At 45.4% G+C, this 25,561-nt stretch overlaps 1 protein-coding gene across 1 annotated transcript in view; it reads left to right on the top strand.

Annotated features, from left to right (window-relative positions):
- OTOG (otogelin) overlaps window positions 1-25,561 on the top strand; it is a 1,048,712-nt gene that overhangs the window by 725,491 nt on the left and 297,660 nt on the right. The window contains exons 39-41 of the mRNA XM_078682941.1: window positions 7,760-7,943; window positions 17,458-17,678; window positions 23,011-23,149. Coding sequence (XP_078539067.1) covers window positions 7,760-7,943; window positions 17,458-17,678; window positions 23,011-23,149 — 544 coding nt within the window. The remainder of the gene's footprint in view (window positions 1-7,759; window positions 7,944-17,457; window positions 17,679-23,010; window positions 23,150-25,561) is intronic.

Genomic DNA, 25,561 nt, shown 5'->3' on the forward strand with positions numbered 1-25,561 from the left:
ACCACTCCCTATAACCCAACTTCCAACATAAGCTGAATACTTGAACACTTGGAAAAATAGGATCATTGAAATTGGGGCAGATTTACTTAAAATTCAATCAACACATTGCAGCAAGCCAAGTTGCTCTGCTCCTGTGCCTATGCTGGCACAGTTGAGGCTGGCTAGTACCAATGCAGGGAACTTTGGAGGTCCTGCGTTATGGGCAGGATTGTTTTTGCACAGGAAGGGATACCTTTAATTTATTTTTATTGATAATCAGATTTCAAAAAATCCATTACAGTAAAAACATTTCTTATAGATTACATCTTAGTTCATCACTATCACAGTACAGAAATGTTATAAGCAAATACAAAAACCTTATCATTTGTCAAGAGAAACCTGTATGAAGGAGTAGAAAAATAAATCTGCTTTGCCACATCTATTAATCCAGTTCCACTTAAATTTCTTCAGTGCACCGACCTGTAGATCAAAGAGTTCCTCCAAAACAATCCTTAGAGGCGTATCCCTCTTTCTATGTGTTCTACAGAAAGCACGACACATGCAAAGACGAAATAAGGAGGATAAATAAGGATGCTTCTTCTCGTTAAGCCTCGCTAGGGAAGTGGTAGCATTCAATCAATCAATCAAGGGTTTGTTAAGCGCAACTATTTGCCCAAAATGGTATCAAGGCACTTGGGGGGGGAGGGTTGCATAGCTTCTGGAAGTTCATGGTGATTCGTCGAAGAGCTATGTCTTGAGGTCCCTCAGGAACTTGGAGAGGGTTTGAGTCTGTTGGAGGTGGAGAGGGAGGGTGTTCCATGCCTTGGTCGCCAGGAAGGAGAAGGAGAGACCTCCTGTTCTGCCCTATTGATATGTAGCACCGTAGTAGGGAGAGCTGGGCTGAGTGGAGGGATCTTTGGGGTGCGAGGAACAAAATGTGGTGGTTCATGTAGGCAGGTCCGGTGTTGTGGAGGGCTTTATGGAAATGGGTGAGAAGCTTGAAGGTGATTCTCTTGTCAACAGGGAGCCAGTGTATTGTCCGCAGGTGTTGGGTGATGTGGCAGTGGCGCTGTAGGTTGAGGACTAGTCTGGCAGATGCGTTCTGGACATTCTGGAGTCTGTGGGTGAGCTTCTTGATGATCCCAGCGCAGAGTTTGTTGCCGTAGTCCAGTCTGCTGCTGATGAGGGCATGGGTGATGGGTTTCGTGTGTTCACAGGGAATCCAGTTGAAGGTCTTTTGTAGGAGACGGAGGGTTTGGAAACAGGAGGAAGTGACAGCATTGATTTGGCGGTCCATTTTGAGTTAGGAGTCCAGAATGATTCAGAGTTTACGTGCATGGTTAGTGGGGCAGGGTGGGTTCTCTAGGGCGGGCGGCCATCCAGGTGTCACTCCAGACATCGGGGTGTGGGCCCATAATGAGTACTTTGGTTTTGTCCGTGTTCAGTTGTAGGCAGCTGTTCTTCATCCATTTGGCGACTGCTTCTATTCCTTCTTAAATGTTGTGTTTGGAGATGTTGGGTTTGTTGGATAGGGAGAGGATGAGTTGGGTGTGGTCTGCATACAATACGATGTTGAATCTGTGGGATCTGACGATGGGTATGAGCGGGGTCATGTAGACATTGAACAGGGTGGGGCTGATGGAGGATCATTGGGGGACTACTCAGGGTGTCGGTGTAGGATCTGAGAGGAAGGGTGGGAGTCTGACCCACTGCATTCTGCCAGAGAGGAATGAGCAGATCCAGTCAAGGGCCTTGTTCTGGATCCCTGCGTCATGGAGTCTTCTGGCTAGGGTGCAGTGTGAAACTGTATTGAAGGCTGCAGAGAGGTCTAGGAGTATGAGGGTGACAGTCTCTCCGTCGAGGAAGGAACGGATGTCGTCTGTCGCGGCGAGAAGGGCGGTTTCGGTACTGTGGTTTTTCCTGAAGCATGATTGAGAGGAGTTGAGGATGTTGTTTTCTTCTATGAAGGAGACGAGCTGACTGTTGTGGGCTTTTTCAATTACTATTGCCAGGTACAGGAGTAAGGAGATCTGTCTGAAGTTTGTGAGGTCGGAGAGGTCTGCCGAGAGTTTTTTGAGGAGTGGGTTGTACTCAGTGTGTTTGCAGTCATTGGGAAGGAGGCAGTCTCGAAGGACCGGTTGATGATTCGTTAAGCTCAGGGCATGATGTCTGCGGCTCTGTGGTAGATGTGGTGGGGGCAGGGGTTCGTGGGGGTGCTGGAGTGGGTTAACTTCATAGTCTTCAGGGTGTCTTTAATGTTAAGGGCGTTCCAGCTGTCAAATGTCAGCTGCATAGTGTAGGGAACAGTGGGTGTAGCATCTGCTACGGAAGATCTTCTGGTGGATCCCCACCGAGACCAGGAAGACCGTCACCCAGGCCCTCGTCACCAGCCGACTGGACTACGGCAACGCCCTCTACGCCGGAACCACCGCCAAGCTCCAGAAGAGACTCCAGCGGATACAGAACGCCTCAGCCAGACTCATCCTCGACCTCCCACGAAACAGCCACATCTCCGGACACCTGAGAGACCTGCACTGGCTCCCCGTCAGGAAAAGAATCACCTTCCGTCTCCTCACCCACGCACACAAAGCCCTACACGACCAAGGCCCGAGCTACCTCAACAACCGAATCAACTTCTACGCTCCCAAGCGCCACCTCAGATCAACCAGCCACGCCCTCGCCGATGTCCCACGCATCCGAAGAGCGACAACAGGAGGAAGGTCCTTCTCCTACCTGGCCGCCAAGACCTGGAACTCCCTCCCGACCGACCTGCGCCTGACCCAAGACCACCTCGCCTTCAGGAAGAAGCTCAAGACCTGGCTGTTCGAGCAGTAACGGCACCCCCCCTCCTAGCGCCTTGAGACCCTACGGGTGAGTAGTGCGCTATATAAATGTCTTGATTGAATTGATTGTCTTGATTGAATCTGCATGTAGGTTGTCATCATCGAAGTTGTCATAGATAATCTTGATTTTGTGATGGAATAAGGCGCTGGGTCTTTAGCAGAGGTCCAGGGATGGTGGGATGTCGGTTGTCTCACTGTTGGGTTGGCGACTCTTTGATGATGCAGAATAGTTCCTTGCTGTTGTGTGTGTGTGTGGAGATTCTGTCCTGGAGTTCTTTCTTCCTTGAGTATCTGATGAGCTTGTGGTGGGTGGCAGTGGTTGTTTTGAAGTTGTCGAGGTCTGCTGTGGTTTTGAAGTTCCTTCATAACTTTTCGAGGTGTCTGCATTTTGATGCATTCCCATTTTCACCAGCTTTAGTAACTCTGGGAATATGCCAACATTCATGGTAGGATGCATGCGAGCGCACATGCTCCACCCATAGAACGCCTTCCCAAAACAAACTAATGCAAGGCAGCGCTATACAAAAGGGCTTTGGTAAGTACGAAAAACAAAAAACGATATTTGCTTTGGGGCTGTACCACAAAAGTGACACAACCTCAATGTAAAATCATAGCAATCCACCCCTAAATGTTCTAATTGACCCTATTTAAAATAATAAGGGACGAAATACAAAACCGATCATCAGAAGCAACATCAGAAACATTCACCGGAGTCATACATTGCATTGACTTTTTGAGGGGGAAGCAGTCAGCCTCAGGGAAATTTAACACAGGTCAAAATATCTGGGGAACAACCAAGTTAACTTCATTCTTTTAAAACTGCTCTTCTATTGAAGGCATTATGCAATAGTACTAGCAAGTTTTTCAAAACAGTGAAAATCTTCAGGCAGAATTGTCTATGAGTTCCACATGGATCATCTATCTTAGGAAAATGTTTTTGGGTTTAACCCACAAAAACACACGCCTTCCTCTTTGACATTCCTAGAAAATCATAGCTCAATGTGTAATACTTCCAGGACAGCATGACTCCTCTGTGCTTACAGGACCTGTCAGATCCAAACTCAAGGATTTCCAAAAGTGCATTTTCATATGTAGACTTTCTTGGTTTATTGCTCACTATGGGCTGAACCTCTATCTTGGCCCGGAACTTGTGCATATTCCCCGGAAAGAGTTCCTTAAAGCAAGCATCTTCCTGTTGAAGAGTGGAACATATGTGCAGTGAATACATCTAGAAAACTTGTTCCAAATTCATAACAGTATTCTAGGCACTGGGATTCACAGAGAATATTAACTGTGTGAATTGGTAAAGCAGATCAATCTTCTCCAAACCCGAAATAAGCCTGCCCCTTCCACAAGGTCAAATCTTTCTCCATGCCCACTAGTAGAATTAGTTTGATTAATACATTTGTAGAGAGAAAATCTACTGCGTGAATTAAAAAATGCACATTGGTTGCTATATTTTGGTTTGGAATAAATCCTTTCAGATTCAGGTAATATACGGTGTGAACCTGGAGCACAGGTCTATGACTATAATGTTAGCCCGTATTGCTGCTTAACAGTGTAATTGGGCTACAGAAGGCTAATTCAGCTCAAGGTTTTCTTGGCTTTAGCAAAATAGGCAGAATTCCCGATGTAAATGAAAAAATGAGCATCCTTACAAAGAGATCATTTAATAACATCCTTCAATGGCCCGTTAGTTGTTCTGGAAAAATCTTTGAAAAACTGGAAACATTGTCTCTGCATGCTTTCCCATTTGGGAGATTTGGTAAACCTCAACCATTTCTTGTGCTGAAATGGATTAATAAATTGAAGCAATCACCTATTTGGTAAAACCTAGAATTGGAATGCACAAATAAATGTTGGAATCGTTAGAATAGGAGTGGAAGCTCGGGCCCTTAGTAACCTCTTCTGAGGGAGCCTGTCAATGTTGAAGTGACAAAATCTGAAAGTTTTGAGGACACCCCAGGAGACTGAGATGAATTGTACATGAAGACCTTCACCTGACAAGCCACTCTTCATCAAAAACCACTTGAGTAGTGCCAATGAGATGACGTGCAAGAGCCTTATAATTGTCAGGTTAGGTTATCGTGAATGCAATGTAGCAATTAAGATTGCAATCGGAGTGGAAAAAAAGGTGATTTCACGAACTTCACACAATCCTTTATTATTGATTTTGGACTGCAAGAAAGTCGTTGTGGACTTTTTTAGCTGTGCATACAACTCTGTTGCCAATGCTAGGGGCAGTCTGTAAAACCATGGATCTTAGAGTGCCTATGACAGCTTTTCCATTAGAACAAATTTGGTTTATGGATGGTCCGGGGAGAAAAACTTGGTTATAAGTGCAAGTTTTGGAAACTCTATGAGGAATGCCATTGTCTGATGACCAAAAAGTGTACTGTTGGCTATTTTGGTTGAAACCTCATAGAAAGAGTATCGTGTAAAGTGTAGAATTGCATGATATTATTATGAGATTTTTTTATTGTCCCTGAAAAAAATGTGTTCATTTGTGAAAGAGGTATTTCATAGTTAATTATCACAGGGAGTTACCACTTTGAAGCCTTGCAGGCACTTATCCAAGAATATTACATGAGTAAGACATTTTCCCGCCTACCAAGACTTATCTACAGCAGATAAATGCAAAAGTAGAAACACTTATCAAGGTTTACCAAGCACTGGGTTGCACTGGAACACGCAAGTAACCACTCTGTCAATGACTAATGGCTGTGACTACATGTGCCATCATCCATTGGGGTGGTCGGATATAGTTTTGACAGGCAATGTGCAACCCCAAGCTTTTGACTGATTGCAGCAGTCTCTTGGTCTTCAGGGGAGATGTTTATTTGTTTTTTGGAGCCCAGAGTTAGCACCAACGAGCTGTGCTGGAACACGACTTTGACTAATACAACAGAAAGACATGCCCCCACCAGGACGTGTCAAGCGATAGGAAGTGATCTGCTGCACATGAGCATGCAAGCGACCACTTCAAGGTGAGTAAATACGGGTTTTGACTACATGTACCAGCATGCACTGTAAAGGACTAGGACAGTCTTGCAGTCAATATACTATCCCACCCCTTTTGTTAATCATTGACAGTAAACTGCCCAATGGAGGTGCACTTTCTGAAGATGTCTTAGTTTAGCAATCCTGACAAGCATAAAGGCAAGGCAGTGGTCTTCAGAGTGGTTGGGGCAGTTATGTTATGTTATGTTATGTTAAATTTAATTTTTATAGCGCACGGCTACTCCATAAGAGTGTCCCGGCGCTTTGTTTGGCAGCTCAGAAAGAAAAAACATAACAGCATAAAAACACTACTAAGCAGGAGACAGAAAATAAACTAGAGGTTAAAAAGCCAGGTCTTAAGGCCCTTCCTGAACAAAAGAAGATTAGATGTACCGCGCAAGGCCAGAGGCAAAGTATTCCAGTGCTGTGGGGCCCTCAGACTGAAAGAGCGCCCCCCGATATGAGCCTTCATCACTCGGGGAACCACGGCCAAAAACAAGGCTTCAGACTGCAGAGATCGAGCCGGGCGGTAGAAGACAAGCCTGCGCTGCAAGTACTTTGCTCCAGAGCAGTGTAAAGGAGAGATAGAGCATGCATGGTGCAGATGTCACAGACTGCTAAAGAGAGGCGCAAGTTTACTAATGTCACCTTTGCTCTGCTAACATGGTGCAAAACCCACTGAAGTCTTAAAGTGGTCAGTGAATCGTGGATGGTTCTCGGTGTATGGTTGTGTCCTTTTCTAGGTTTGTGCACAATGAAGCCAAATGTTAATCCACTCCACCTTGGTATGCTACCGAGGTGACATGTTACCTTGCAGGATATTGAGAGAAAAATGAACACCCCACTGACAGGATTCAGCAACATCGATTAATGTGTTGAGTTGTAGGTTGTCCCATTCAGATACAGCATGTCTTGAAAGATTCAGTCAGACTGATTTGCTTAAGGTGGGCTTCAGACCCAAAAGTGATGCAATATTGCCTCAGGCATTTCCAATGATTTACAAAGATTAATGTAAATGTTTCTGACTGTTTTCTGTGTATGGTTTTCCCTTTTCCATGCAGCTTCTTTTGGGTTTTGAGGTGCACAAAGGCAAATCAGGTGCAAGGACATTCCCTGAGGATTGTTACCTGGTTCTCCGAGTTCTGGTGGTATTCATCAAACAAATGATGTATTCCCAGCTTAGGATGGTACCTAATCCCATTACATTGCATGTATCAGGCTATCCTAAATCCAACGAAAATGAAAATTGTAGATCACCCAGAATATGATGTACATTTTTCACTTTCCTGGTTTGGTTCTGTGGTCCGTCCTGGACCTCGCTCCAGTGTGGAGCTGTTACATGTTGTAACTACGGAATAAAGTGCCTTGGCCAGATGTATGTCAATTGACCAACACTCCAGGAGTAGCAGAAGTAACATACTAAACTGTTTGTTACCTTGTGATAAGATAGTGTTGAACCCTTTTCTGGCCACTTTCCTCTCAACAGCTTTTAAAATATTGGTAAGGGTTTAATGGAAAGGCATGAAGTGGAACCTGTGGAATGTAAAAAATATCTTAAACACCTGCTTACTTTCTTTTTCTGCTGCAGTCTTCATAATCCCTGAGATCAGGGTCAGGACAAGGATTTCTTTCCTTGGGCAGAGACAGGCACCACAGAGGGGTTTGCACTGCTTGGACTTTCATGAGCACCATTTGAAGGCAATTTACCACCTCACGCTCACCATGGAGAACCACACACAAATAGATGAATGTTACTGACTATTGCAAATTGTATGTTCTACCTCTGAGAGTAGAAGACTATGTGAGGCCATCACATATTTAATTTGCATCTGCTGCAAGGCCTGGCTAGGGCATCGTTCTGTGTGGTAGCTGGTGAGGTCGTGTTTTATGGCCAAGTGTAACCAATATAATGTATGTCCTTTCACATTTTTTTTCAGATCACTGTCAATTCAAGGTTTGCTTGGCCTACAGTGCGACAATATGGCTACAAAATTGTTGATACTGGTAACATGTATGTAATAGACACGCCCACAAACATCAAAATACAATGGTTTCATAGCACTGGGATAATGGTTATTGAATCCAATCTCACCAGCAAGCCCACAGGCATTGGCCTATGCGGTAAGTATAGGAAAGAATTAATATGAAACTGTACATCAATTGCCATGATGCATTACGAATGTGGTTGGACAGAATATCAAAAACAAAAATATTGTGGGACAAAATATTGTGTCAAGAATAATGAGGGCAAACATATTGTGCAGCTACGTTTCTATAGGTAAGCAAAGTTTTACTGTATATATAACTCCACATATATGTACCTTGGCGATATATATCTTCAAGGTACGTAGCTATGGAGCTAAGAATAGAAATCTTACTTCCCGGATTGCCCTTAACTTCTCGATATTTTGGTCCTCAATATTTTTGACGCCATATTCTGTTCACACAATATTTTTGTTTCCGATATTCTTTCAGTGATCCCAGTGTACTGCCAAAGATCATAGATGATTTCACAGAATACCTTTACCATTGAATGCATAATAATAAGCAAGCAGGGAAGGACTTCATTAACCCGTTTACTGCGCCCGCGATTTTGCGGAAGTGCGGCACTTCCGCAAAACGGGCGGGCCGCGTCAGCCATTGGCCGACGGCAGCACTGGGGAGGTAGTGCTGCCATCGGCCAATGGCCGACGGCAGCATGGAAGGGGTTAAGGGACCTGTGTTTCGAATGACTCCTTCGGTTGCAGATACTATCTTGGTGAACAGAGATATACCAGTTCTCTATAAGGTCGCTGTGGACCAACTGAATATAAACATATAGGCAGCACATGACTTTCTTAATGCTTATTGTTTGAAATCTGTATCATATTTTGTTCAACATTTATCTTTACAGTTGCATTCTGAATTTTCTAGGCCTCAGTCGCAAAAGATTAATACATTGCAGAAAATCTATACATCTTAGATTTATGCTTCCTCTTGGAAAACGAGGCAGTATCTGTGAGGCCTGCACAAATAAAATGTCACATTTGTCCTTCACTGGGACCCAAACACCCCAGGGTAGCGCCTGACTCTCAGAGGGTAGCGTTGCAGTGCAGAGCAGTCTATGGCTTACTCAAGGGAAGTGGTGTGGGTTTCTAATCGCCATTACAGGTGCGCAGAAATAACACTCAATAATTGATTGTCCAGTCTGTACTTTGCTTTATAAAAGTCAGAGTACATTTATTAAACACACACACTACTCAATACTCTGCACCAATTTACAAATATATATAAGCTGTTGGAATTACTTTGTGACATTGCATAACATCTCCACCCCTCCCACAGGGGGTTGGGGTCTAGTACCACCTCTCCCATGTATGCACATCATCTTGCCCACTAATGCAGTTAGCTGAACATAACCTGGAGTGAAGGCCCAGCGCACTGGCACTATCCCAGTGGCTACCCACCCCATTATCTTAACAAGCATTTAAAATAGGCACACCTTCCCTGGTGACACATAACCATGACTGAGTATCTCATACTGATCATACAGTATACACCTCTACATCTTTAGTGGCTAACAGTCTGGATTGTTCTTCACCTAAGCGCAGCAGCAGCAAGGATACATGTTTAAGCATCACTTTAGAATGACAGCACTCATCATATTTGCTGATCATTATACTGCATTGCAATTACAGCCCCTAAAGGCATCACAGATGAATCACAGGATTAAACATATACAGCCAGACACCCTAGCAGGAATGTCTGGCAACATAACCCCATTTGGCTTATGACATTACCTTACACAGGTACTTCACATTCTACATGTGCCTTTCAGTCCCTCTAAAAAGAAATACCTGGTTAAATGCATTTGTGGTGCAATTCCACCTCTTCACCTCCAGGGGATTCCCTTCTCTAAACATCCGCAACTCGGCCCTTCACACCTTGAGGCAGTCCCAATGGCACCCCCAGCTGCAGAACAAAAAATCCAGCCTTGGGGATGCTGATGACGCCTGGCTGAGCCCTTGAGGGGTTATTCAATTGAGTCCCCAAGAGACTTAAGGGGGAACTGTTTCTCTTCGTGCTGGGGGAGACTGCATTACTCCTGCAGCTCCCACTGCACCTTGGCACACACCTGGTGGTAACCCCGTTTTCCTGGGGCCACCACACGCAGCAAAACAGCCCTTTTTCCATGCAGGTTACAGGCTCTGCAAAGCATTACAGGCCGCTATCGTTCTCCGAGAATATTATAGTAGCTGATCCCCTGCTGTGCAGGGGAGAGCCACAATCGCACCGCTGGTGGCTTCGCGGTGTCCCACTCATCGGTGGGGGCCCAGTCCCACACGGACCCCCAGGGGATGCGTCTCAGCTCGGGGAGTCCACCACCAGCTGCTCCTGCCACAGTGCTTCCTGCAGCCCGGGGACCCTCCACTGGCTGCTCTTCTTCTTGCGGGGAGCAGTCCCACCCGGGCCCCCGCATTGCCACTTCGATGGAGGGAAGCCAGGAAGCCCACCCCCAGCTGCCCTCGTCGGCTTCCCGCCCAGCCATGCACCCTCGCATGCTGCCGCAGGAGCCGGCACAGCTGTTCTGGTCTGCCCGCTCGAAGACTCCAGCTGGTCCAGCCGGACCTGGGAGGAGTGCAGCAGCACTCCCCCCCTGCGCAGGACACACCAGGGCCAGGAATTGTGATCCCGGGCCACGCCTTCATGGAGGTCTTCACGGGGGGTGTGACAGCGCTCCTCCGGCTTCTTATTGTCTTCGTCAGGGCCAGGGTAGGCTTCTGACCCCCCTGGGGCTCTTCGCAGGGAGTGCGATGACGATCGCCGACTTAGCTTTGTTCTCCGGGGCCCAGAGTTGGGATCCCGGGCCCCCCTTCCAGACACCTTCACCGGGAGGGTGATGGCGCTCCCCGGCTTTTGTTCAGGCGCTAGGGGGGTTGCTCGACAGCGCGCCCTCCTCCTTCTCAGGGCCATCACCAGGGCCCGAAGTTGGGTATGCCGGGCCACCAAGATTACTCTAAGGCGGGCACAATGGCACTCCCCCACCTCCCGTGGCTTCGGGGGCCAGTGTGGGCTCCTGGCACCCCCCTTTGGGCATGACTTCACAGGTCATCTTAACTTCATGTGGGGGGCAGCCCCCGGGACCTGACCCACCCCAAGGGCATATCCAAGACTGGCGATGGAGCCCCACGTGCTTCGTCGTTGGTCTGCTAGAGGTCAAAGGTCGCCTACCGTCTGGGGGCATATCTAAGCCCCCAGGGAACCGATCTGTACACTTCTGGCCTCTTCTTGCTCCTGGTGGCGCTCCCCAGCCACTGGGCGCACTCTCCTTCACCCTCCTGGTCACACAGAGGGTGGATTCAGCAGGGAGCTGTCTGCACTGGCTCCCTGTGCCAGCCTTTCACCTGGCTCTCCTCCTGGGACTCTCCCTGCGCAGAGGCCCAGGCTTCTGCACACTGGTGCTTGACTCTCCTCCTGCACCAGTGTTCCTCAGCAGACCACACCCCAGAGAAAGCTTCTCTTCCTTTGCAAATACTTTTTAAAGAATTGGGAGGGGGCTGGCAGGAAGTCTCTGTTTGTCCTATCAAACAGCGACACATCACTTCACTGCACCTGCTCCTTTCTTCCTGCCCAGGCCTCTGGGTTGGTTCAAGATGGCGGCGTCCAGGGGTCTCCTGCTACATGGACTTTGAAAGCTCCATCCCCCCGTGCTGCCTTCTCCCTTGTGCAGCTTGGTGCCTGGCACCAGGTGACTGCTGCTGATGGACTACCCTTTAGCTCCACCCGTCCTCTCTTCTTGGAGAGGAGGCCTTCATCCTTGGACGGAAGGTCATTAATCCAGCCTGCCAGGCCCTGGTTATGAGCTGAGTCAGAGCAATATGACAGTTCTGGATGACCCAAAAGTAGTACAGATATGGTTTTGGACTCTGCAGAATACTCCTTCTTACACAAGTTACAGTGGACTTTAGTGCGTGTCTGGAATTCGTAGGGCTTAGGAAAGTGAAACTAGCCCATGGGCTCCACATCCCCATAGGAGAATAATGAAGTGAAAAACAGTAAAACACACTGACTTTCCCTGGCATGTTTCTTCCCAGTGTATAAAGCCTAATGCATGTCACCACCCAGCCCTGCATAAGACCTGCCACACCATTCCATCTGTATCTGCTCCTTGGCTGCACATGCCAGGAATCTCCACTGCACAGCCCCTACACGTGTGCACACGCATGTACACATGTGTCTGCATGTAACCAGCCCAGTGCCCCCTACTCCAGCTGCAGCGAAGCGGCCTAGTCAAGCCAGGGGGACACCGGTAAAATCCACATGCAGTCTCTCTTATCATGAGTTCACTGTGGGTGAGTCCCAACTAATGAGGCTCTCCCACAGTAAAATCTCAACAATTAGGTGCTCAAAAAGTGAAAAATCAGGGCGGGTCAGATGGTCAGAACCACCTTCTAACAATTCAATTTCTTACTTTTTGGGCATTCACAAAATTTCCCAGGGTATACATGAACCTCTGTGGAAGACATAGATTTCCTTGTGCACTCCTCCTATACACAGCGTACTCCTGCATATTGTATGCTGATGGAACAATATGCCGGAAAAAGGTTTAATAATGTGTGTACCTTCACACAAAATATTTGTTCTTTTTTTCTCCACAAGGAATGTATTTCTTTTTGCAAATAACACCTAAATAAAAAAATGGGGATGCTCTCTGGTTTTTCCCCACTTTGGAAAGGAAATGTATTTACTCCTTTGCACAAATAGTTTTACATGAATTTACAGAGGGGACACTCCTACCATGCTACTTATCAATGTGCAAAGTCACTACACTAGCTGATTGCTTGCAACACTAAGTTCCATTTGCTGGTCTTAATGTCCAACCCTGGCATTACCCAAGTACCTCTACCACAGTCTGTAACTTAGTACCTCTACCCCTACCTTTAACTGTGTATCTCTTCCCTATCTCCCATCTATTACTCCTCCCATGTTTGCTCCTTGGCCCATTTCTTCTGATGCTTTCCTTTCTCATAATTGTGAATTTATTTGTTTAATTTCCTCAAGTTTTTCAAGGAAAAGGCTTTTTTGGAAAGTCACCAAAATGAAATTTTTCCATTCTTGAGTTTTCAAGTTGGTGCTCCCCAATTTAGTTTGTCTGCAATTGAAGTATAGACTTCTTCAATTAGCACCTCATCTATCATCTATAAAGAATACATACATTTCACAGTGGTTGTTTCAACTGTGTAGCTGTTCTAATGTAAGAGTTTCCGTAGAAACATCATGTTTTGTTTCACTAATACCTTCAGCACCACTTAATTAATCGTCATTAAAAGTTTTTTAAAAAGGTCATTCACTCAGCATCATCATTGAAGGTTTCACACTGATCCGTCAAGTGGGGGCCCACAAAAAGGGGATGTCCCAAGAGTGTGATTTCCCATGTTAATTCTCATTGGAAACTTCTGTGTAGCTACAGAAAAACAGCTTAATGCAATTATAAGCTTTAGAACTTTACTTGAAAAGCATGTTTTTCTATCCATTAAGTTGGGGCCAAGAAAAAGGAAGGACACAGACAAAACCAAATGTTACAGGGGCGCTATAGTTAGGTCGACATTTTACCCTTAGGAAACCATAGAAATTCAACAGTTATAGATATACTTAACAATAAGTATAATTATAACTTCTGAATTTCTATGGTTTTGTGTGGGTAAAACGTCAACCTAACCATAATGTCCCTGTAACCTTTGTTTTTTTTAGTGCATATATTTATGATTTCATAGGAAAGGCACCTATCTTTTTGGTGCCGGTTGACGAATCTTCACGAAATGTTTCCACAAAATTCGACATTCACTTCAGCTTGTGTCTGGAAAGTGTTCAGGTGGTCTGTCAAGCAGGGGCTGAGAAAAAAGGGGGGAATCAAAACGTGTTTTCTCCTTGTTAATTCCCATAGGAGTTTTGAACACGACCACATCCCAAACCGCTGGACAGAATTATATTAAATTTGACAGAAAGATATATTTTGTTCTACAGATTACGCTTTGAGTGATTTGGAGTAAACCAATTCAGTAGTTTTAAAGAAAATAATCCCCAAACAAATTTTTATATATAAGGATGCGGACTCTCCGCAGATACATCTGTGCCACAGCAAAGACCTGATTGGCTGGACGCACCTTCACAGAAAAGTAGCAGTTGCCATTTTATTTGTCAGTAAACGGGTCCCAGGGCTGAAACTTTCTGTGCAAAGGCAATAAAAGAGTCAGGGTACAGGTGCCCTGACCCTATGGGTGTGTTAGAGGGGTCTTAGAGGGACGCATAAAGGCTAATAAATTGCCTCATAATGTTTTTTGCTCAACACGCGAGAATCTGTAGATTCCCCTCGTGCTCCGCACAATCCCCATCTGCTGTTGAACCACAACATTTTTCAGTGAATTTCTGAGGTTTTTTAAAATTCTATTTCCTAACTATACTGTCCTTGTAACCTGTTGTATTTTTAAGTAAATTTGTAAGGTTTTTTACATTTTATTTTATAATTTGCACCACTAACCTTTGACACTGAGTGTGTGAGTGAGTGCATGAGTGTATCAGTGGGAGTATGATTGTCTGAGTAGGTTTGTAAGTGGCTGTGAGAGAGTATGAGTGTGGCTGTAAGTGGTTATATGAGTGTCTGAGCGTGTCTGTGAGTGGGTGTGTGAGTCTGAGAGGGTCTGTAAGTCAGTGCGTAGGCTCTGAGTGGATCGGTGAGTGGATGAGAGAGAGTATGAGTGATTCTGTAAGTGGGGGCATGCATGTCAGACTGTGTCTATGAGTGGGTGTACGCATCTGAGTTTGTGAGTGGGTACATGAGTGAATGGGTCTGTGAATGGCTATGAGAGTGTCTAAGTAGTAATGTGAGTGGTTGAATTAGTGCCTGTGTTGGTTCCGCTCATTTTCTGCCTTTTTTGTGCTCACTTCTGAACTTTATTTTGCCTCTTTCTGTTTGTTGCTGACATTTATTCTGCCTCTTTTTGCTCACTTCTGAACTTTATTTTGCCTCTTCCTGCTTGTTGCTGACCTTTATTCTGCCTCTTCATGCTAATTTCTAACCTTTATTCTGCCTCTTTCTGCTTGTTTCTGATCTCTATTTTGCCTCTTTCTGCTCGCTGCTGGCCTTGATTTTGCCTCTTTCTTCTCATTTCTGAACTTTATTTTGCCTCTTTCTGCTCATTTCTGATCTCTATTGTGCCTCTTAATGTTTGATTCTTACCTTTATTTTGCTTATTTTTGCTAATTTCTGATCTCTATTTTGTCTCTTTCTGCTGTTTGCTGGCTTTATTTTGCCTCTTTCTGCTCCTATATTTTAAATGTTTACAGGAGGGAGGCCACGTGGCCCCCCTCCCCGGGCAGATTTTGGTCCAGGGACTCTATCCCCCGGGGCCCAACCTTTTTTTAGTTTATATTTTTATAAGGGGAGGGGGGCTGCGTGCCTCTCTCCCTGGGATGATTTTGGCCCTGGGAATCCCAACCCCCAGGGCCTAGCCATGTCACCTGTGTGCCCACAGCGCACCCAGTGTGCAATTGGGACTGTGAGGAAAGCCTCAAGGCCCCAACACTCCCAGCCAGCTCCCTATCTCTTGAGGGAGCCTGCATTGCTCTGACAGGAAGAAGGGTGCTGAAAGGCAGCTTCCCTGTCTCATAGAGCAATCTTTTAATCTGTATACCTACACACATATTTGCATACAGGGAAAAAGATTAAACCTCTGCTTTCTGCAAACCTGAACTGTTTAATTGCTCAGACTTGCAGAAATCGGAGTTATGTTTGCTTTTGCTTGGCGGGAGCTGTCAAATTCTAACACCTACCAAGTGTGGGCACCTCAGGAGGTAGCAGGAGCTGGCCATGGGGGAGTGGCAGTCCCAAGGGACATAAATGGCTCCATGAGGGAGGGTCATGTGGCCCGATCCATCGTAAAACTTAGCACTGGTCAGGTGGTGGTCCCCGGGTTGGCAGGGAGCCGCTTGTGGCCCTTTATTCATTTTATATGGTTAGCCCCGGGGAGGTGGCTGTCTGTGGTCCTTTGGGGGAATGCGCAGCCCCCCCTCATTATCTTACTATAATTTGCCCTCTGGAGGTGGATGTCCCTGTGGCATGGGCGGGCCCAGTTGGCCCACCTGTATTCGTATTTTGAAATGTCTTGGAAAGGTGGCGGTCCCCGGGGCTCCGGGAGAACACGTGGCCCCTGTCTCCATTTGATATGTTTAGCCCTGGGGAGGTGGTGGCACCTTGGTGCAGGCGGGTCCAGCGGGCCCACCCGCATACATATTTATAAGTGCCCTGGGGAGGGTGTGGTCCCCAAGCCTGTGGGGGTGGCCATGCTGGCACCCCTCATTATTTCACTAGAATTTGCCCTGGGGAAGTGCTGGTCCCAGGGCACAAGCGGGCCAGTCCACATACATATTTTGAAATGCCCCAGTGATCGCCACCTCCCTGGATTACTTTATAAACATTTGCCGCAGGGAGCTTCCGCGTGGACACAAGGCTCCCCTCCTGGAGCCATTAATGGCCCTGTGGGGACCCTATGCCCAATGGCTGGGTCCTGTGGGGACCCTATGCCCAATGGCTGGGTCCTGTGATGTCCTGGGATGTACAACCCTGGGACCAAGTGATTTTCATGCCCGCTCTGCTGCGGGAAGGGAGCCCTATCCCTAGGTAACCCCAGCTCTAAGGTAACTATAGTTGACATGCACAGATAATTACCCCATATATTACATCAGTCATGACACTTTCTATGACATCGTTGATAATATCACTGCAACATTTACAATAAAATTATTGACGTGTATTGATATTGATATATATATGAGGAGGAACTAGGGTCATACTCACAAGCTTACGTATTGTAATTCTAGCACACTGCTTGGATTTGGGTTTCACCCTTTCATCTCTATTTACGATTAAGTACTTTTGTTTATAGCGACATCACAGGGTAAATCGCTTCCCACATTTAGAAATGGTAAGAAATAGCATATTACACTCTGCTCACCTAATGATAGCCATGGGGTATGTTTGCTTTTATGCTTCACATTACAGTAGAGATTTACCACATTATTTATGGTAAACAACAATTACCACAAATCTTTTATCCCCCATACCATCACCCTGCATACCTTGACAACGCATCTACCATCACTCCGCAATGCCATTACAACCCATGACATTACATTGTATATGCTTTTACCACACATGCTTTTACAACGAAATTCGTTGAAAATGCATGAATGGTAAAAGCATATGTTTTTTAAATGCAAATATAAGATTTATGTGTTTGCGAAATATGACAGTCCTTTGTTGTATCGTTTCCCAAATCACTTTTCAGTTTATAGGATCATGAATCTTCCCAACTTTGATATGTGTCTAAGTTACATTGCATCTGATCTCTGATTTTGGATTAGTTTCTTATTAACATTTTAGATTTTGTTTACCTCACCTTATTTTGCATTTATAGTTCGAAGTATTTTTAGTAATTACAATAAAAGCATACGATCGGTCATTAGTATAATAGAGGTACAAAAATTATGCGACATGAAATAAGACTGCACAGGCTGAATCACGCCATTTAAGGAATAATTATGAATGATTGCTCCTGTTTTACATTACAATGTCGTGTTTTCATGTGATTGAACGCAGGTCTCTGTGATGGGAATTTAACAAACGACCTAGTGCTGCCTAATGGAGCTTTTCTGAGTCCGGTGGATGACCCCATAACCTTTCTGGACAGCTGGCTCCTGCCCTACACCTTGAAATATGTGGGAAAGCAGAGGTACCGGGATGCCAACTGCTCAGTCGAGGACTGCTCGGAGTGTATGATGATGCTGGCCAACCACGCCTTCAGCGGATGCCACTCTTATGTATGTACCTTTACCAGCTAAAAAGCATACTGCCACTGGCTAAATTACACTATGTGAACAGTGCACCAACAAAACAGAAGGGATATCCTTTCTGTTTTTAATAATATTCTTAAAATAGACAATTCTGGGTTTATAGCGGGTACCAAGTGTATTGAAAGTGTATATCCTTGATGCTGGCTCTGAATTCATTCAAAAATTGTTCCCTAAATCGGAAGGACGATGGGAGCCTTTGTTAACCCCTTCCGTGCGGGGCTGTTTCCCCCGCTGTGCTGGGGGGCGGGGGGCGCGTACAGCGCCCCGGTGCTCATGACGAGGTCAGCTCGTCATGAGCTACGGCGCTCCGGTGCTCATGACGAGCTGAGCTCGTCATGGTCACACCCGTTCCATTGGAACGCTCAGCACTGCAGGGGAATCAGCCCAGCATGCGAGCGTTCCACGGAACGGGCATGGTCATGACGAGCTCAGCTCGTCATGAGCACCGGAGCGCCGTTGCTCATTACGAGCTGACCTCGTCATGAGCATTCAAGGGGTTAACGCATGTAATACATTAACAAAACAATGTTTATTCATTCGTTTATACATCATACTTTAACAAATTAAGGGACAGATTTACCATTTTCTGGTGCATCCCTGCAAATCAGCAGGGATGCGCCAGGTAGGATGCGTGACGCAAGTTTACCCTTGCGCCACCACAGATGCGCCGCAAGGATAAACAGATGCGTGTCACATCTGCCGTCGTAAAGTTGGCTCAGTGCTGGAGTTGTGTTGCGGGCGCGACGCAACTCCAGCACTGTGCCAACCCGGCCTATCTTCCACATGGTGCGTCACACTTTACGCCTGCTTCAAGCAGGCGCAAGGTTTTGATGCAGCGGGGTCGGAAAAGTGACTGAGGCAGGTTTCATGTGGCACAGGACTTTACAACGTGAGACATCTCCCTAGATTCGTCACGTTGTAAATCCCCCACAGCATGGCGCCAGCTTTACGCCGCCGCTGCATCACAGAAGTGGCGCAAAGGTGGTGTACGGGGCGTGTAAATCTGCCCCTAAATGTTTAGCCTTTTGCCTGAACAAACTGTTTAAGGGGAAGAAGTACAATTCCTCACTACTTTGACTCTTCAAGAGACAACCTCTTTGCTGAAGAATGTAGAAAAAACGAAAGGTGTGGGTAAAAGAAAAATCTGATGTGCTATAATGAATCCAAACAAAAAATTCTTTATAAAAACAGAAAGTTGTGTACAGTATGTTCACTCAAATTTACACAATATACATGAACACATTCACACTGCACAACACAAGCATGCATGCATGCGTAGATGCACAACATACATGAATGCGTTCACACATATATCACACATCATGTACGCATGAAAATATACAGAAACCAATGAAGAAAGGGAAACCGACCCACAGCTACTTGGTAAGACCACCCAGCATACCCATAGTAATCCAATCATAAACAGCAACAGACCGACAAGTTCCTATGAACAAAGACCAACAGACATTCACTAACCTGGTTACAGAGACCAATGGATATATGAATCGAGCGATCAATCAAGCGGTACTTATATAGCGTGGCATAACACCCGAGAGTGTATCCAGGTGCTGTGCTGTGGGTGTCAGTCGAAGGGATGTATGACGTTACAACGCATGCTTTTACCACGCATGCTTTTACAATGCGGTTTTTACAACGCATACCATTACAACGCATAGCGCTTTGGGGTGCTGGATAGTGAATAGTTTAATTTACTATTCCAACTCCAGTCCCCGTGGACACTAGGGAAGGTGTTGGATAGTAAATTAAATCTATTCCCTATCCTAGAGCGCCCCCCAGCGCAATGCGTTGTAATGGTTTGCGTTGTAAAAGTAGTGATGTAAAAGCACTGCGTGGTAAAAGTTGCGTTGTAAAGGATGTTTCCCCAGTCGAAGAGCCAGGTCTTGAGTCCCCTCCTGAAGCGGGTCAGCGAGTGTGAAGTACGGAGGTGGAGGGGAAGGGTGTTGCAGGACTTGGTGGTGAGATGGGAGAAGAGCCTCCTCCAGAGTAACAGCGGCATATGCATGGTATCTGTGCGCTGGCGAAGTGAGCAGAGCGTAGGTTCTTGGGAGGTTGGTGAAAATTCAGTTGGTTGTTCATGTAGGCGGGTCCTTGGTCATTGAGGGATTTGTAAGTGTGGGTCAGAACCTTGAATTGGCATCTTTTCTGGATGGGGAGCCAGTGGAGGTCTTTCAGGTGCTGGGTGATGTGGGACCTCTTGGGCAGGTTGAGGATCAGCCTGGCTGCTGCGTTCTGGATCCTCTGGAGTCTTTTCCTGAGTTTGGTGAAGGTACCATCATAGAGTGAATTGCCATAGTCCAGCTGGCTGGTGATGAGGGCCTGTGTCACAGTTTTCCTAGTGCTGATGAGGAGAAATTTAAAAACCTTGCTGAGCATGCATAGAGTGTGGAAGCATGCTGAAGAGACGGCATTGAACTGACTTTTCATTGAGAGTTTGCTGTCCAATATGATGCTGAGGTTGCGGGTGTGTTCTTTACGGGTGAGAATGGGACCAAGTTCCGATATATATACAGGCAGTGCCAGAGACTTACGTGCACTAAGCGACACAGGCCGCACATCATCAGACAGCATACAGACACTTGTGCATACTTGCCATTAGATACACTGGCACACAGACAAACATATATCTACCCATATATACAAATAGATATAGAGAACATGCATGCAAACAAAACACATATTGATATACACCGATGCAATTTTAAACCACAGACAGCACATAATAAATAGAAAAATGCACAGCGGGAAAGAAAGACAGAATGATGAGGGGTGGATGTATGCCGCTTGGTCTCCTGATGGCAAATTAGTTATGGGGTCTTCCCTTAAAGACGTTCTTCTTCACTCAAGTAAGACACCCATGCACCTTACTTTACTAGGTACCATTTCATTTTCGTTTTCTTTGGACAATGATCAGATATGTGCATGGGCCTCTTTTTAGTTCCACTTTATGTAGGTGCTTTCAGCATACACTCTTTGAGTGAATTTAGCTTTGTGTCTTACGCTCGTTTACCCACCATAGTGAGGATGGAGCCGGGGAGCCAGGTGGGCAAGGCATGGCCAGCATGTGCAGAGGTTGTTCTGTTCCACAAATGCAGGTCAAATGGTGGTTTAAATAACCTGCCCTGACTACAGTCTGACTAATTTTGGAATGAAATAGCAAACTCTGCACTGGAAAATACATATTTCCTGAATTGCAAACTGTTCCTTTTCCCAATGAAGGTAGCCTGGATCAGTATGGTCAATTATTGGTGAGAATTAAATGGGATCCTGCATTGGCAACATTGTATAAGATACTGCTGCTTTTAATGGAATAAAGGTAAATGATTGTCAATCAATGTGCCGACCACTTTAAGCCTGTCAAAACAGGAGAATTGATAAGCTGATAATTATATTGTGCTTTCGCCAAAGGGTTTTATAAAGAACTCAGTGCACATGGTCACAGGAAGACATGAACCCAGGGAGGAAGGTGACATGGAGAGATACAGGCACCAATACCAGGGGCACAGAAGGACACATGCAAGGAAAAAAAGAGCAAGGGGGACACATATATGAACATGGACAGACAAAGGTATTGGGAGATACAGGTAAAGACACAGGGAGACAAGGTGAGAGATTCACTGACACAGACTGATAGAAAAGTACTTGGACACTGCACAGAGAGACACACATTCTGAGGCTAGGAGACAACACATGACCCCTTGGGCAACCAGACTTTACATCAGTATTCATAGACATTAACACGGGGACAGAGCGTCACAGATGTGAGATCCAAATGTAGTGGTATGCAAATTGAATTAAGTTGACATTTCGATTGAATGGAAACAGTTTTTGGGGCATCATCAGGATAAAGTCATACTTGTGAAGGATCCCAGAGTTAGGGTCTGTGAGTGATAAACTTCAAGAAATAAGCTGGCATTAATCTAGTGGTAAATTACTACATGCTCTGTGAAACAATGTGTGAGAACAGGAAAACATTTGTCAGAGGGCCCTAATAATGTCACTTAGGGCTAATTTGCATCCATTCTTTGGATGGTTGCAGCACATTACGCAGTACAACCTCTTCTGGATCTTTAGACATACAATTCCACAATTCGGTCACTATTGGGTGCCTGGCTGCCTGCTTCTTGAACCTCATGTGCCACTTGTCTTTAAAACATTGGAGTCAGTACTGATTCTTTAGAAAAACTGTTCTGCATGATTTCCTCATTTGCACTCCTCTGCAATGAGCACTGAGCACTTTATTTCCCTTATGGACTAAATACAAAAAAGTGTAACCCATAGCTATCTTTGTGTTTTCAGTAGCTTTGTTCGTTCGTTGAAGCTGTCATAAACAACAACGTATGGAATCTAATGTATTTTAAAGTGCTGCAATATGTAATGTCAAAATAACTATGTGGTCATCTACCAAGGTCCCTCTCGATTTTATTGTTTCCCTGTTTCCCTATATCCGCCGACTTAGACTATGTGTGTCGCAAATCTACCAGTCAATAAAATCCCTTTCCCGATATCTAGAGATCTCTGTCTGCATGGTGGAGATTTGTGCATACAGTGGTGCAGGGATGCGCTTTTGGCAGGGCTCAATGCTGAATGAGTGACATTTTTTTAATTCCTCTGTATTCTTTTTGTTTTAGACAAATTCCCAAAGTGGACGCTTGTTTGTATAACAAAATTAAAATAAATGGCATTAACCTAAAGGAATCTTTCTCCCTGCACATGGAGGCATTATACTTTTCCCCAAACCATTATATATAATATTTTCTGATGGCTGAGCCAGGTGAGGCTCCATCATTGGAATCCCAGTGGTTCCCCAAGGTGTGGAAACCACAGGGTATATTATTGAGCCCCTTGCTCCACCAGAGAGTCACTGTTTGCAACACACAGGTGCAAGGGTGACTGCATTGGCGCTAGGCTGCTGAAATAGCGCCAACGCAGGGGAAAGGACAGGGTGCACCATATTGGATAAATCAAGTGCATTCCTGCGCTCGCATTTTGAAGCAGGTAACTTGCTGTACTGCCTTATGCCAAAACCTCATAAATGAGGGCCAATGTGTTTGGTGGTGTGGGAGCGCCACCAATTCATGGCAGAATGCTCACTCGAATAAAAATGACTCCCATACATTTAATGACAATTTGCTTTACTCAAATAGTGACCCGTTTTGGAAAATGTTGGAAAAATTGTGAAAGAGGATTGCAAAAATGTCGGTGACTATGAAAATGAATTAAACATTTTGTGTCAAACATATTTTGTTATGTAGCCATGTGATTCTCTTCTTTCATGTAGGTTCCACCAGAATTCTTTTGCGAACTGTGGGTTCAGGACGTAGAGTACATACGGAGTCCCTGTATTGCTTTGTCCACCTATGCATCCATGTGTCACAAATTCAATATCTGCATTGAATGGAGGAATGCTGACTTTTGTCGTAAGTAGTTTACTAAACATTAAAGAAAGAAATCTATTGTACCATCAAACTTGAAGGCAAAATTATGTGCAAATCAAGAATCAGTTGTTCAACCATAATGTAATTTTTGAGCACTTATAACAATACTTTTCTCTGAAATTAGGAAACATCAGGATTTTCTCACCCAACAAGTTAATCTGGCTGATCAATTTCCATGTGCATTTTACCCCAAATATAAGCGTGGACCGTCAGATGAGTGATGTGAGAAACTCTTTCATTTGACCAGGGAATTTATCATAACCGTTTGAATGGCTGCATATGGCTAGCATGTGGTGTTTGATTAGTGTGCTGGGTCAGCATCACATAATTTTGTGGTTTAACTGGGGGGCATATTTACTAGAAATTGTCGGAGCGGGGAGCTGCCCCAAATTTGGCAGCGCCACGCGCCAATAAAATTCCAAGGGCCACCATCCTGTACGTAAACAATCACTCATGGCGATTTGCTCTTTCTATGTGTGCTGTAGAATGCAGCCACATAGAAGAAGCAAAAACAAGGAGAAATAAAAGCATGTCTCCTTGTACACCCTTATAATGCCTGTTCTTCCATGGTGTTAGTTTTTTGCGCTGCCACAGATTTACACCTCCTTGTAAATCTGGCACAGCGTCAAAAAGCAATGGGTGTTTCAGTGGAACGCCCACAGCAACACCCTCTGCATCCCCCTTTGCCACAGAGGACTGTGGCGGAAAGGGGCATATTTACAAGATGGTGTTAAGCAACGCTAAGTGACTTAGCGCCACCTTGTAAATATTGAAAATGGTGCTACGCCTCCGGAGCGTCAACAAAAATTGACGTGTGAGTGGCAGTAGGGGCTTGTAAATATGTCCCTGTGTTTGCTAAATGCATCAAACAACACAGCTATTGCTGGCGCGGACGGTAAAGGTAGGAACGGTGGGGCAGTAGGATGGTGAGGCGTGGCGGGGCAGTCAACAGACAACAGGATAGAAAAAATAAAATGAATAAATAAAACCACTTACCTTGCTCTCACCGACTCGGGCATGTGGCAAGCGCAAGGTAAATGGTTTAGTTCATTTTAATTTTCCCTATCTCGTCGTCTGTTGACTGTCCCCATGCCCCATCGCCCCGCCACTCCACCGCTCTTACCTATACCGGCCGCGCCTGAGCTGTAGGCATGCGAAAGGACCCAGAGTTGCTTGTCATATGCCATTAGACAACTCATTTTCAGAAACCAAAATTGGTCCATATTTCTCTCCATGTTGGAACTGTTTCATTTTAATACACCAGATCATATAGTCTTTTCCCCAAACTGAAGTCAATCAACTTCGCCTCGGATGGGTACATTACTTACAGCATTCTATGGGTGATATAACTGTGAATTAGGTTTGCTCTATCTGAAAAGCAACCAAGTTTCAAATAGTCCTCTATGGTCCACCCTCTTTGTTTTCAATGTAAACTTAAACCTGACAACATACTGTGGGCCCCACACAATCATGTTGCTGACATGGATCCTGTGCCTCTGTTATTGAACTCTTCCTAAGGTGACATCTATTTCTAATATTTTTTTCAGGGCTGTTAGAAAACGTTTTTCCACTTTTGCAAAACCATTGATTGGAACATACTGACAGTTACTTCTGTAACTCATGTTAGACTATTTATGGTACAACACCACCATCTGCTGGCTACAGAAATGATACACATCTTCTAAAAACTAAAACCTTTATTACTATTAGACTTATTCAGCCCGATTCACAAGTATGCATGTGTAGTGTATGTACTCATCGCCAATGTTTTGATATTGCCATTTCATAGTAAAGAGTTACGTGTACGAATGTCCACTCTCTCAAATGAGGTTGAGATTCCTATGACTGAAATTATAAGTGTAAAGTTACTATCAGTCACTTTCCAGCTTTTTGTGTATGTCACTAGAGGTGGGGCGGGGGGCAGAGAGGAGTGTAAAAAAAGGTTAATTAAAACGTACCTCCTCGCCATGACTCTCCTCCAGTCGCTGCGTCTCTCCTCTGTCTTCTTGCTGGGTGTCTCCCAGGCAGAAACAGGAAGCACATGTAGGTTATCCTGACCAATCACAACGCTGCATTGTGATTGGTCTGAGCAGTGGCGTAACGAAAAGTGAGGGAGCCCCACTGCACCGCTACGTAGGGGCCCCCCTCCGGGCTCAATCAGGAGCTCTCCCGGCCAGAGTTCAGTGCCGAGGAGGCCCCTTGAAACTAGGTGCCCCCCGCACCGCATGGGCTGCGGGGGCCTGTGTTACGCCCCTGGGTCTGAGTGCTATGGGTCGGCGCTCAGCCAGGGAATGAGAGCCTGTGCATGTTCTCCACCCAGGCTGTAATGCAGCCTGGGTGGAGAACATGCAAAGTATGCATGACTGTTTGGCTGAGCAGGCCAGCCAATTAGTC

This window comes from Lissotriton helveticus, chromosome 3_1 (genome assembly GCF_964261635.1).
Source record: "Lissotriton helveticus chromosome 3_1, aLisHel1.1, whole genome shotgun sequence".
Classification (NCBI taxonomy): domain Eukaryota; kingdom Metazoa; phylum Chordata; class Amphibia; order Caudata; family Salamandridae; genus Lissotriton; species Lissotriton helveticus.